The 13,654-nt window shown below is 41.6% G+C and overlaps 1 protein-coding gene across 4 annotated transcripts in view; it reads left to right on the forward strand.

Moving 5' to 3' along the window:
• ppfibp2b (PPFIA binding protein 2b) overlaps positions 1 to 13,654 on the forward strand; it is a 104,850-nt gene that overhangs the window by 87,072 nt on the left and 4,124 nt on the right. Inside the window, exons 19-30 of one of the 4 annotated variants that reach the window (XM_084936303.1) lie at positions 1,929 to 2,079; positions 2,540 to 2,572; positions 3,707 to 3,739; positions 4,868 to 5,003; positions 5,099 to 5,218; positions 5,309 to 5,459; positions 7,721 to 7,832; positions 7,918 to 8,006; positions 8,146 to 8,268; positions 8,776 to 8,901; positions 8,987 to 9,175; positions 11,267 to 11,639. In XM_084936303.1, the coding sequence (XP_084792429.1) occupies positions 1,929 to 2,079; positions 2,540 to 2,572; positions 3,707 to 3,739; positions 4,868 to 5,003; positions 5,099 to 5,218; positions 5,309 to 5,459; positions 7,721 to 7,832; positions 7,918 to 8,006; positions 8,146 to 8,268; positions 8,776 to 8,901; positions 8,987 to 9,175; positions 11,267 to 11,365 (1,362 nt within the window). In that variant the 3' untranslated portion in view covers positions 11,366 to 11,639. The other 3 variants (XM_084936300.1, XM_084936304.1, XM_084936302.1) reach the window with 3 other exon arrangements.

Raw genomic sequence — 13,654 nt, forward strand, 5'->3', positions numbered from 1 at the left:
ATATATTCACATATATCCCTCTAAAATTTGGATCATGACCACATTCTTGCTTTTGCTGTTTTTTTAATGCCAAACATAATTTTCACCTATCACGTCATTCACCTGATGATTTTTGGCTTCTTTCTGGCCACCAGCTTACATTTTTCAAGCAGAAAATCTATTTATTTATGAAAGGGTAAAATATTTGTTGGCTATAAAATGTGATTGTGACTGTTTTTGTCCAGGTAATGGGCAACTTTCCTCTAAGAGTTCCTAAATTTTCTGTTATTTTGTAGTTATTATAAGTAAACAAATAGTCTAAAATGTCTAGAATGATGCGCTCCTTCTTCTATCCTATTCAGTGATTTCTAACAGGTTCGCATTATTTTGTTTGTGCCAGCAAGTTATCCATCCTCATTATACATGTTTCACAAATAACAGGAAACACTTTAATACGAAGTTTTAACCTAAAAAAAGTAACTTTAATAAATAAAGGTTAAGTAGAGATTGGACCCCCAGCTCTCTAGCAGGAAGGTGAAATGATCTTTTAATAAGCAGTAAAGAACGTTTTTAGAAGCAGCGGACTGTGAGCAGAGATTTGTAGAAGAGTTTTCTCTATTCTGTCACAAATTTGAGCTCTTTGGCTACAAGCAGACACCTTTCGATGCAAACCGATACATGACAGAGGTCTACTAAGTGCCTCAGTGGAATATGGTTGCATTGCTGAATAAACAAAGAAACAGAGCAGAAGCTTGACAGCTTCTAATAAGATACAAACTAGGAGAAAATAAAAACAGCCATAGAACAAGACTGTGACTGTGATTGGCTGCTCACAGCCAATCACAGTCAGTTCTCTTGGTTTCAAGCAGAGGTTAAAGCGTCAAGCGTGGACTGGGGAACCAATCAGGTGCAGGGGCAGGAGGCAGCAGCAGGACAGGCAAGTGGAGGAGCCAATCAAGGGCAAGGGGACATACTAATTAGTATCAAGCCATATGAATTAAGACTTGAACATACTAATTATCATACATTAAAAGTACACAGAGTGTTGGTCATACAGAAAGAGGCAGAGTACTGAGAGATGTAACAGAAAAGCAAAAGGTAATGGAGTAGTTTCTGTGTGAGTAGTTATAAGGCTGCATAAAAAGATCCACACAAGGCAAAGCGTCTCTTAAATAGACCTGATGCACTTACATCAACAAGTAATGACTGATGACCTACTGATATGTTCGAGGGATATAATAGACAAAAACAAGCTCACAGCGTTGTCTTCTTTTCTGTGAGGCCACTTATAAACTGCTAGAATGTGTAGTAATGTTGTGCTTTATAGCAAACAGTGATGTAACTGTCCTGGTGCCCTCTGACCTCTTGTTCTCAGCATGACAAGTTCACAGTGCATTATAGTCAATATATAATCGTATAATCATACTGCGTCTACACAAACAAACACACACACAAACGCACACACACACACAAAAGGGCCAAGACCCACCTGAAGTGGCTGTCGGTAGTACTTGACATCACAGCTGCCTCCCAGCTGTTTCTTTCTGCTGGCCTTTCTCCAGTTATTCTCTCAGACCCCGATGACTTTAATGTGCGGTTATATTCCAGCATCATCAGACATTCACTGTCTAAAGGACAGACGGTTATGCAACAGAGGAAAAACACAAATCACCTCACGGCCCCGCTGTGATCTTATGAAAGCCATCAGAGCACGGGTAAAGCCACTAACTTTCAGTGTAGTTAAAGAAGCATGTAAAAAAAGAGAATCAGAGCCACATAGCATTAAGGTGTCCACTTTGTTAGAGTCAGAGGTGTCTATTAAGAAAATCATTTTAGATTCAAAGCTGCAGTGAATTTATTGAATTGTATACATTTTAAGATTATATCTGGAATTTGATTCCAGACTTGGCTGAAAGAGTAACACACTGTTTGCTTTTTATATTGTACAGAATCCCCACATGGAGGTGAACAAGTACCAAACTCTGCCGGGGAAACTGAGTAAAAAGAACGAGCCGCGGGCCGAGCTGAACGGCGACGGAGACGGAGAGTATTTATCTCCCGTCCAGCTCTCGCCTGTCCACAGCCAGGACTACAGTCTGAGTGAGTGTTGTATCTGTTAAGTACCATGTTTTAATCTGTGAAATCTCAAATGCAGGTCTCTCACTCTTTGTAATTTAAACCTAAAAAATCTGCGTGACCTTGCACTCAAGGGAAAAATTTAAATGTTTGTATATTTTGGGGAATACATTTATTCAGCTGAGCTAATCAAGCAGCCTTCTGGCTGTAGCTTCATAGTGATCATACACATCTTATTTAGCTTTGCAAGAAAGCCAACATGCATATTTCCCCTCTTGTGTAACTTTTCCTTGGAATATAAAGCAAGTGATTTTAGTGAACAGATCATTTGGCACTGCAAAGCAAAACAAAACAAAAATATTTTTTGTCTTTGTCAACTAACTCTTCGCCCACTGCTTCCTTTCTGTGCCTTTTCTTTCTCCTCCTCCTCATGCCTGCTCTGCTGTCGGATTGCTCTTTTCTCCTGTTTGTGCTCTGACTGCAGTTCGCTGCAGGAGTGCCAGTGCTCCGGTTTTAGGTACTGTATGCCCTCACAGAAATGCAAATGTCAACACTGAAAATACACTTTCAGAAGAACTGAAACGCAGTGTTTCTGTGACTGTGAAGTCACTGAGAGAAAGCCTCTTTGAGCAAACAAAAGCATCACCTATCTTGTGAGCAAAACAAGATTTTCTGAGAGGTGAGCGGAGTCAGGGTGAGCAGCCGTTTTCGCTGAGGATGAAGCAGCTTTAAAGCCCAGGATTATTAGGACTCCCTCACGATTCAGAGAGCTGTCGAAGATAATGCCCGCCTCTCTCGCATCAGCATTTGCTGAATTAAACATACGCTTTAAAGCTAATAGGCATCAAAGCACACGGCCACCCGTATATCTGCGTACACAGAGCCAGAGCTTAAGAAGGCAGGAGGGTAATCAGAGGACTGCGAGAGGGCGAGGAGTGCAAGCTTAAGTATGTATGAAGTTCAACTAGCTAAAACACCCCAAAGTAAACAAAGAAGGATGCAATCTGACATCCGCTCCCACTCGCTCTCATGGCCTCACTGGGGTTGCACTCGCTCACAGTCCACAGCTGATGCTCCCTGTTGAAGGAGCAAGTGTTCAAACAGGAGTGAAATCAAAAGGTAGCTGCTTCAAATAGGTTTCACAATCTGAAGACTGTTGTGGGGAGAACATTCACTTTGATCCTTCACAACAAGGCTGCACTAACCAGTCTGTGGTACTGTGTTGGCTGTGTCCATCCTTTCTATACAGTCTATGAGAGCACTATTTAAAATACATTATTGTTCTTATTCAGGGACTTTTAAGAAACCCTGTATATTTTGCACTTATCTTAGAAAATCGTTTTCTGGTTCTAGAGTATTTGGGCAGATATTCTTGATCCTACCGCTGAGTGGCAGATAGGATGGATAGATGTAGCATGGACTAGCATGCATATTCAGAGGTCAGCGCATATTAACTGAGACAGATATTTAGAGTAATGGGCTTGAAGCAGTAATTTAGAGTACTTCTAAAGACTTAACCGTCAACAGCTCTGCTTTACAATCAAACATGTATTCAGCATTTATTTCGGAGATAAAGACGCTTTGACTAATAATGCCTTCTGCTTTTTTTCTCCTTGCATCCTTCTCACTTAACTAACCTCTTCTGCATCAGGATCTCCTGGAAAACATGACCTCTATGATGCTGGTGGGTATATCATTTCACCCCTAAGTGTAGGAGTCTTACAAACCTATTGAGAAGAATTTGCCAGCTTGTCTCTGTTTCTGGGGCTAAATAAGTTATCTGTATCATTTTATGTAGCACTGTCAAATATTGGACAGTTTAACAGCCACATTTGAATTCTGACACAGTAAGCACTCCAACATAGGAGAAAGACACACAAACTGTAGTTTTGAGTCTTTTTCTAACGATTATGTCTTTGTGTCACTTAGTAGCTGTTTTTCTTTGGTGTCTTTTTTCCAGCTGCTCTGTGCATCTTCCTGTTTCTTTGTGTGGTTGGTTGTACCAAGTCACTTGGTATATTTTTTTTATGTTTTTTGTGGACGTTTCAGATTTGTTTCTAGCCTTGTTTAAAGCCTTTCTTGCAGCAATTTAGCATCTCTGCGGTCACTTTGGGATGCAAATCTTTGGAGCTTTGTTTCTTTTGTCATTTTGTTTTGTCTTTTGCATATCTTTATGGTTATTTGTCTTCTCTAAGGTAGTCCTGTCTCTCTCTCAGACACAAATTTGTGTCTCTTTTGTAGTGAAATTCTGTTTTTGTGTATAGAGCCTTCTTTTTGCAATTGTTTTCTTGTGTCTTTGTGGTCACTTGGTTACTTTTGTGTTGTCTTTGGATGTGTAGTGTTTGTGCTGTGTTTTGGGATTTCTTTAGAGTAATCCTAAATCTCTTTTTGAGTTGTCCTTTGACTATTTGTAGTAGGTTTTAGTAAAGAATATTTGCTTAAACACAAAGCCTATGACCTAGAAGTAGCCAGGAAAGTAATTCCAGAACAGTGACTATAGGTATGAGTAGGAGCTTTAATATTGTGATCAGAAATAGAGGACCTTACTGGGAATTTCAAACTGTTGGTTTGGTGCACATAAAAGGTGTAGTGCTGTACAAAAAGTGGTTTATTGTTGCATGTATGAAAAATCTCAATGTGAGACGGTCAATTTTCCAAACAGAACAATCTCCCATATGTGTGATTTAATTTGGAGCAGCAGATGTTCATGTTGTTCTGGTCCATAGCAGGAAACACAGATACTCTGGATCCCAGAGCTCCCCTCAGGTTCCTGCAGTGATTCCCCTCCTCATTGTTTTTTTTCCTGTGGCAGAGCATTCAGAGAAGCTGGAGGAGTGCTTTCCATCAGACCAGTCCCCGCTGTCCTCTGGAGTGGATTCTGGACAGCAGTCTCCTGTCTCACCAGAGAACAGGAAGGGTCACAGAGGAATTAGGAAACTCTGGGGGAAGTATGTTTTAAGGATATACAGAGCACACACTTAACAGCATGTTTGGTGTCCTAAACTTTTTATATTTATACTCATGTTCTCATTTTGTCTGCAAGGATCCGTCGCAGTCAGTCGGGTAGTCCTGTCCAAGTTCATGACCCAGAGCTAGGAGACTTCAAGAGGGGAGGATTCAGAGCTACAGCTGGACCTCGATTGGCCCGTTCAGGGAAAACACGGTATATTAATTAATAAAATATCTATATTAATAAAGTGAATAGGAGTGATTAGGTGCAGGGTTCACTTTTTGGTGTTTTGTTCCTATGCAGAGATCTGAAGACGCCATTTTCTAAGTGGAACACAGAGCAGGTGTGTGACTGGATTGAAGACATTGGACTAGGTCAGTACAGCATCCTCGCTCGCCAGTGGGTCACCAGCGGTCAGACTCTGCTATCAGCCACGCCACAAGACCTAGAGAAGGTATACACACTCAAACGCACACATCACTGCTTTATAGAGTGTGGTTCCTAAAGTGATGCTTCTAAGACAACCGGCACACACAATCACACTGTGTTGGTTTTCCATACAGCGTGTCACATATTTTCCATTTCTACCTGTCTGATCATTGTTGCCGTCTGTCTGTTTGTTTGGTCTTTAGTAACGCCTGCCTCTGCCTTTCAACCAGCTCTTTAGTTTCGCCTTCAACACTGTCACATCATACACCTCATTTCCACCTCCAACCTTTCTCTGCGTCTCATCGAGATCATTTTGATCAGTTCTGTTTCTTTCTTCAGGTTAATCTATATTGATACTGTGATCCATGGAAACTGTCAAACCTTGGATCGCCGTATCAGTATCTCTGACTTGAAGCTGGAGTTTCTGTTTTTCTTTTTAAATACCTCACCTTATATATCCTTCTGCTAGGAGTACACAACTGTTTGTTTATTTATGTACTGTGTTTAACATGGTTTTTGACCATTTTGTTATTTTTCTTTAAGTTGTTCTTCATCAAATTCTTCATCTTTTTAATAGAAAGTCGGTCTTTGAATATACTTTTCAGGTTTGTCCTTTATGGTATGCAGCTTGCAGTATTTCTTTAAATTTAGGTGCAACCAGAACTTGAATGGATTTTATTACTAAAATGTTAGTTTAATCATTTAAATTCAATGAAATTACCATCAGATAGTCAGATTGAAAGATAGGGTGAGAAGTTCAGCCATCCGGGAGGGGCTCAGAGTAGAGCTGCTGCTCCACCACATCCAAAGGAGCCAGTTGAGGTGGTTCGGGCATCTGACAAGTATGCCTCCTGGGCACCTCCTGGGTGTACTGGGAATGCTTGATGTTCCCCCGGACAAGCTAGAGGAGATGGCTGGGGAGAGGAAGGTCTGGGCTTCTCTGCTTAGGCTCCTGCCCCCGCGATCCGGCCACGGATAAGCAGAAGAAGATGGATGGATGGATGGTCAGATTGTCAGTCATTTTATCAATGATTGAATTAATATTTTGCAGGTTTACTAATTTATGGGTGCTCCACATTATCTGCCAATTTAACCACTTTTGCAGTAGAAGAAGCTACTTCAAGCTGTTGCTTTATTCACAAAGGGTTGCTGCAGCACGGGCAGCACGGTGGCACGTCATTGGCACTGTTGCCTCACAGCAAGAAGGTCCTGAGTTCAGTTCCACCATCTTTCTGTTTGGAGTTTGCATGTTCTCCCTGTGCACGGTTTCCTCCCACAGTCCAAAATGCAGGAGTAAATGTGAGTGCAAATGGTTGTCTGTCTCTGTGTGTTAGCCCTGAGACAGACTGGCAACCAGGGTATATCTTGCCCTATGACAGCTGGGATAGGCTCCAGCACCCCCCACCACCCTGAAAAGGATGAGCGAATGGATGATTGCTGCTGTTGCAGCAGCTCTGCAAGTTATATTTGGCAGATTTGTTTTATGTTGGATGCTTTTCCTGACACAAACCTAAAGGGATTTGTGTCTCCTCCCATGATCTGACCAGGGATTTTTCACTTGTTCGATGAATGTATAGTAAAATATTTTTAAACAATAATTTCACAGATAGGAGACTTTGGAGAATTTGGAAAACTCTTTCATGTTTTGCCTGTTATTGGAGTTATTTCAGCATCATTCCACATTCGACTATGAGGGTCGATTACAAAAAAAAAGGTCCACCGTTCATTACAGCACTTCACTATGCAGACGATGCACTGATGCTACAGTAATGCTACAACCTTTGCTGATCGTACACGCTAAAAATGGATGTCATTGGACTTTACGAAGAGATAGCAGAGGTTCTGTTGTTCAGACCTTCTCCCCACTCTTAATGGCATGGGAGTTGTAGCATTTTGACATACTACTTGGCGACTACTGAAATAGTTGAGTGTAAGCAAGTCTTTGATTTCACATCTGCAGCTGCTCCAGAACATCGCTGCCTAGCCACATAAAATCATGAAGGACCTTTACGACAGGACCCTTGCTGTTGCTTTTAAACCGTGGTTTACCTGTTCACATCAGAACCTAATCAACACTGGAAATGTTTTAAAATCCATTCAAAACACTGGTTTTTAAACTAAGCCTCAACATTTGCTTTTATTTATTTGTAAGATTTTATTAATTTTGATATTCTAAAGAGTTCTTTTTTGGTAGTACAGCACTTTGACCAATGTTGCTTTTAAATCTGGTTAACTTGACTAAACTGTAACAGGAGGGAAAAGCCAATCGTTTCTCTTTGTCCACAGGAGATGGCCATGAAGAATCCACTCCACAGGAAGAAGCTTCAGTTGTCCATCAAAGCGATCAGTAGCAAACAGCCTGAAAAATCTGCAGAGCTCGATTACCTCTGGGTTACCCGTATGTAAAGGATTCTTTCTCTCACATACGCACAGACACACATATGGGAAAAACTCAGAGAAAACAGTTATGTTCTTTGTTCCAGGTTGGCTTGATGATATTGGCCTTCCTCAGTACAAAGACCAATTTAATGAAGGAAGAGTGGATGGGCAGATGCTGCAGTATCTCACTGTGGTGAGTTTGTAACTGATCAATTCATGTGAAGTTAAATCAGCGTTACCATATGGGGGCAAAGGAGCTTTCGGTTGCCCAAAAATAAAAGGGATGTATGACATGTTTCCCTTCTTGTATCTGTCTCTGCTCTCCATGTTAGAACGACTTATTATTCCTTAAAGTGACCAGCCAGCTGCACCACCTCAGCATCAAGTGTGCCATTCATGTTCTCCATGTCAACAAATTCAATCCCAACTGCCTCAAACGCAGGCCCGGAAATGAGGTATTGTTAACTCATTTATACGTTAAAGTACAAAGATGGCAAAAGAGCCATTAGTGAGTGAACTCGTAAATTAAAACTTCAAATCAGATCCGCTGTCTTCTTCTTTGTAAGTTCTTTTTGTACATTGTATTTGTACCTCACGCATTTTTCATAAAGACTCCATCCATGAAAGTCAAAAACTTGAGCACCCGTTCAAGGTCATCGCTTGTGGAAGTCCTTGTTCTGACTACCTGTATGTGTGTGTGGCATCACATGGTGTCACGTCAGAGTTAGCTAAGTTCATAGATTCCTGCTCACAGATGCACATGTTGGTGGTCAGAATGGGACATCCACTTGTGCCACATTTGCACATGCAGACTGAGTACAGTTTATATAACTATGTTGGTTTGTATTTTTTTAATCAGTTCGTGCAAACAAAATTTGCCAGAAAACATCACTTTGAAAGGCTGGGAAACTGTTAAAAAGTCAAACTAGAACAAAAGATACATTCATTTGTGTGTGTTACAGAGCCAGTTCACTCCCAGTGAGGTTGTCCAGTGGTCTAACCACCGAGTCATGGAGTGGTTGAGATCTGTGGACCTTGCAGAGTATGCCCCAAACCTGAGGGGCAGCGGCGTGCATGGAGGGCTGATAGTGAGTACATAAAAGCAGCCGGCATCTGGAGCAAAATGGAAAACAAGAATTTAAAAAGCATCTGACATCATTTCTCCTCAAATAGATGCTAGAGCCTCGGTTTAACTCTGATAGCCTGGCCATGCTGCTGAACATCCCTCCTCAGAAAACTCTGCTGAGGCGCCACTTAACCACCAACTTCAACAACCTAGTAGGAGCTCAGGCTCAGCAGGAGAAGAGGGAGTACACTGAGGCGACAGGATACTCCCCACTCAGCATCACCGCTAAAGTCAAGGTAAGAAAATATAAGAAAAGACTCAATTATAAAGCTGAGAGTAGCACAGGCAGTAGGTAAAATAAGGCATCATAAGAGACCAGTTAACACCTTCCCTCTCCCTGCAAGTGTGAGAAAAGCGCCTTAATCCACGGTGAGACCTCAGTGTGTCAGCTCGGTTTAATCTCCGAGCTCTTCCAAAAGTTTAAGCCAGTGAGAACTGCGCTGCTGCTCCTCACATCTTTAAGACTCAGCCATCAGCCACAGCGTCAGCTCAAAGTGCCTCTTGAAGAAAATAATTAAGTAATAATAGAAGAATAATTCATCATAAGAGAATTCACGCTTGCATTTGATCCACTTATGATCTTGGACACTTAGATCTTAAATTTCTTAAGCTACATCTAATGCAGGAAATATTTATGTGGATGTTTTTGTGGAGGTATATAATACTGTGGATCGGGAAAAAATCCCAAAACGAAATTGTTATTGTGAAGCTAGATTTTCCCCTCAAGATGAGCCAGCTATGAAGTAAAATCCAGCAGTGCTGGACACATTTGATGAATGTTGTTGTGTGTCGCTGCCCGGTGTCCCTCATTCACATCTACTAAACACAAAAAAGAGCAGATATTAGGAAAATCCATACAGATGTGATTACAGGAAATGGAACAAAACTGAGCACAGCATTGTTTTGATCTCAGTGTCAGCCTGCATTTCAGAAATAGTGTTTTAGCTGCAAGCTCCTTTGCAGCCCACTGCAATGCCAGCTTCCCTTTCATGCTGCTCTGGTCTTTTCACTTGGCAGTAATACCAGTGCAGTGTATCAGTTGAATTACAAGTATTCAAGATATTCAGTGCATCTCAAGTTTCCAAGGTGTGATCAAAAGAACCAGGGAACCAAAAACCCCATTACCTGATTTAAATCTGATCAAGGAAGCTCTCAGAGTTGTTTGTCCTTGCTGTAGTTTTTGTGCATAGGACTGGGAGTCCATCCCTTTGTAGTGTTGGTGTTAAGATCTCCAGTTTGCATCTGAATAACTTGTAACAATAACATTTAATCTACAACATCTAATGAATCTCCTTTTAGCTCTGTTTTGGTCTCCATATATTTCTCAACAGGCGGCTGCATCTTCCATAAAGTTCAGCTGCTAGTCACAACATCTGTTTGTGGTTTGATGCTTGTAGTTTTATCAAAGATTTTTTTTAAATAGTTGCCTGCAGCTGTTAATGATGGCAAATCAGTAAAGAAAATCACATCAGTGAGTTGGGTAATCATTCTTATTGACATTGTTGATGTAGGAGTAGTGATTGGCACGCTTTAAACATGTTGCTTCTTGTCATTTTTGACCAGGACATGTCCTTCAACGCACATATTAAACAAATATGTAAGACTGCTTTCTTCCATTTGCGCAACATCTCTAAAATTAGAAATATCCTGTCTCAGAGTGACGCTGAAAAACTAGTTCATGCATTTATTACTTCCAGGCTGGACTACTGTAATTCATTATTATCAGGATGTCCAAAAAACTCACTGAAAAGCCTTCAGCTAATCCAAAATGCTGCAGCAAGAGTCCTGACAGGGACTAGAAAGAGAGAGCATATTTCTCCTGTTTTGGCTTCCCTTCATTGGCTTCCTGTTAAATCCAGAATTGAATTCAAAATCCTGCTTCTCACATACAAGGTCTTAAATAATCAGGCCCCATCTTATCTTAATGACCTTGTAGTACCATATCACCCTATTAGAGCACTTCGCTCTCGCTCTGCAGGCTTACTTGTTGTTCCTAGAGTATTTAAAAGTAGAATGGGAGGCAGAGCCTTCAGTTTTCAGGCCCCTCATCTGTGGAACCAGCTTCCAGTTTGGATTCGGGAGACAGAAACTATCTCTACTTTTAAGATTAGGCTTAAAACTTTCCTTTTTGCTAAAGCATATAGTTAGGGCTGGACCAGGTGACCCTGAATCCTCCCTTAGTTATGCTGCAATAGACGTAGGCTGCCGGGGGATTCCCATGATGCATTGAGTTTTTCCTTTCCAGTCACCTTTCTCACTCACTATGTATTAATAGACCTCTCTGCATTGAATCATATCTGTTATTAACCTCTGTCTCTCTTCCGCAGCATGTCTTTTATCCTGTCTTCCTTCTCTCACCCCAACCGGTCGCAGCAGATGGCCGCCCCTCCCTGAGCCTGGTTCTGCCGGAGGTTTCTTCCTGTTAAAAGGGAGTTTTTCCTTCCCACTGTCGCCAAAGTGCTTGCTCATAGGGGGTCATATGATTGTTGGGTTTTTCTCTGTATCTATGAAGCGCCTTGAGGCGACTTTTGTTGTGATTTGGCGCTATATAAATAAAATTGAATTGAATTGAATTGAATTGAATTGAATTGTTGTAGAGCCTATCATTAGTCACATTGTTCTAACATTAAAAGTCTTCTCTGCAGTCACTGTTGCTTTGTTGAAGCGTGACAGTATGACGATGCTTTTGTTCCTGTTTCACTGCAGCCGAAGAAGTTGGGCTTCTCTAACTTGACTCACCTCAGGAGGAGACGGCCGGATGAATCTACAGACTATGTCTGCCCCATCGAGTCCTCCTCGCCTCAGTCGGGACAGTCTGCAGTGAACGGGGTGCAGATGCGGCCCTACACTGGCTTCAGAGGCCTGAGCCCCATCCTAGACCGAGAGCCCGACCGCTCCAGGGACCAGGTGGGGCTAGAAGATAGCAGAGCTGACCCATCTCCATGGCAACAACTGTAACACCAACAACACGGATGACTGTTGTCATCCTGTCTATTAGCCGTTCAGCTATCTCTGCTACTACTCTGCTTCCTTTGCTTGCAGCCCATAATACCTCAGTCCATCCCCTGATGTGCTTCTTTAAGCCCCGCCCATCAGCCCGACCCTGTGCCTTACATTTAGAGATTGTTTCTCAGTCAGCTGCTTGTCACGCTGCAGGGAGTCCTGAGACGAGCACAATTCAAGTATTTTGATTTCAGCTCCGGTCAGATGCCTAACTAACCCAACCTCAGCCTCAAACCTGTGCCATGACTCTAACTCATCACGAGAGAACACAGCCTCTCTCTGGATTCCTGTGACATCACTTCCTGTAATCCATACAGCATATACAGACATGTCTTCTTGTACAGTATTAAGCCAACATTTGTGCACCACCACTAGATTATTTTTTATGTGTGACCTTTGATTTTTCTAACCAGGTTGAATGCAGTTCAGTTACATGGTCGAGATGAACTTGTGCAATATTTACATAAAATAATGGAGGGATTTTATTTATATCATTGCAGAGAAAATCATAAAATAGCATGTTTTGTTTGAAACTTGAGGTGGTGATTTTTGTACCGTTATTTTTCATATTTGACTGTAATAGTATTTTTATAGCAAAGAAAGGAAGCTAACGTGTGGTTTATCAAATCATTTAATAAACAAAATCCGACATGAGCAAAGTTGATTCATTCTTTCTGATGATCAGAGTAGAAGCAGATGTGTAAAATGTTCAATGTCCTTTATTTATTTATTTTTTAGTTGTACATCACTATAGGGGCCTGTACTGGACATTTTCAGTGTTTCCCACAGAGGTAGATTGCACGTGCAAAAGGAGGAACATCCACGCTGTCTTAAATTATAAGAGCCATAAATTGTTGCCATTAAAGTCAATTTCTCATTCTATGTAAGGACTCAAAATTTACCGCATGTAGTGACTCCAGCTCTGTAACATCATCAGTTCACAAAGTGATATTTGGCATTTCTGGCTTGCTGCATATAACCGCAGTAAGTTCAGGTTAGTAACCAGAACCAGCTGTCCCTCTGCTTCAAGTTCCAGTTGACAGCAGTTTTCCAGTGAAGAACAGGGATTACCTTTACCAGCAGTCCAAGGTGGTAGAGTTGGAATCTGTTCACCGCGGGAACAAGAGACTGACTGGAGAATAGCTCAGTGACATCAAGACAGCAACAACAGTGACCCGGCCACCCTGCCAATGTCAAAGCATGCTGCTTGTTAATGTGTTTGAACTCACAAACTAAGAGTTAGGTGACTTCATGTGGAAAACACTGAATTCCTCAGGAAGCATATTCTGTATTTCTGTAAGATAAAGTAACAGACTATGCTGCTGGGCGGAGCCACGAGCAGCAGCATGCCTTAATAACCTACATCAAGCACTAACCTGCTTCCATCATCATCATCATCTCCATTCTCACCATCACAGTGGCTGTCATTGCTGTTTATGACGCCACGTTTCCCCCCTTCGGCTGAGCGGTCTGAGCCAAGATGGCTGATGATCATCACCATGGTAACCCTGTTAAAGGTGACATGGGAAGTGCATGTTTGACTATGACTCAGCTGCAGGTACAATCCTCATTATCAGTGATCTGTTGCACATTTTCATATCTTTCTACTGTAATTTTAAAAGGTTTAAGAAACGTATTGTTTTACTGATAGTAAGCCTGTAATTGTGAGTTGTAATGAGTTTACAAGGAATCTGTGTGTGTGCGTGTGTGTT

Source organism: Perissodus microlepis, chromosome 7, assembly GCF_051167445.1.
Source record: "Perissodus microlepis isolate ML-2025 ecotype Zambia chromosome 7, ASM5116744v1, whole genome shotgun sequence".
NCBI lineage: Eukaryota > Metazoa > Chordata > Actinopteri > Cichliformes > Cichlidae > Perissodus > Perissodus microlepis.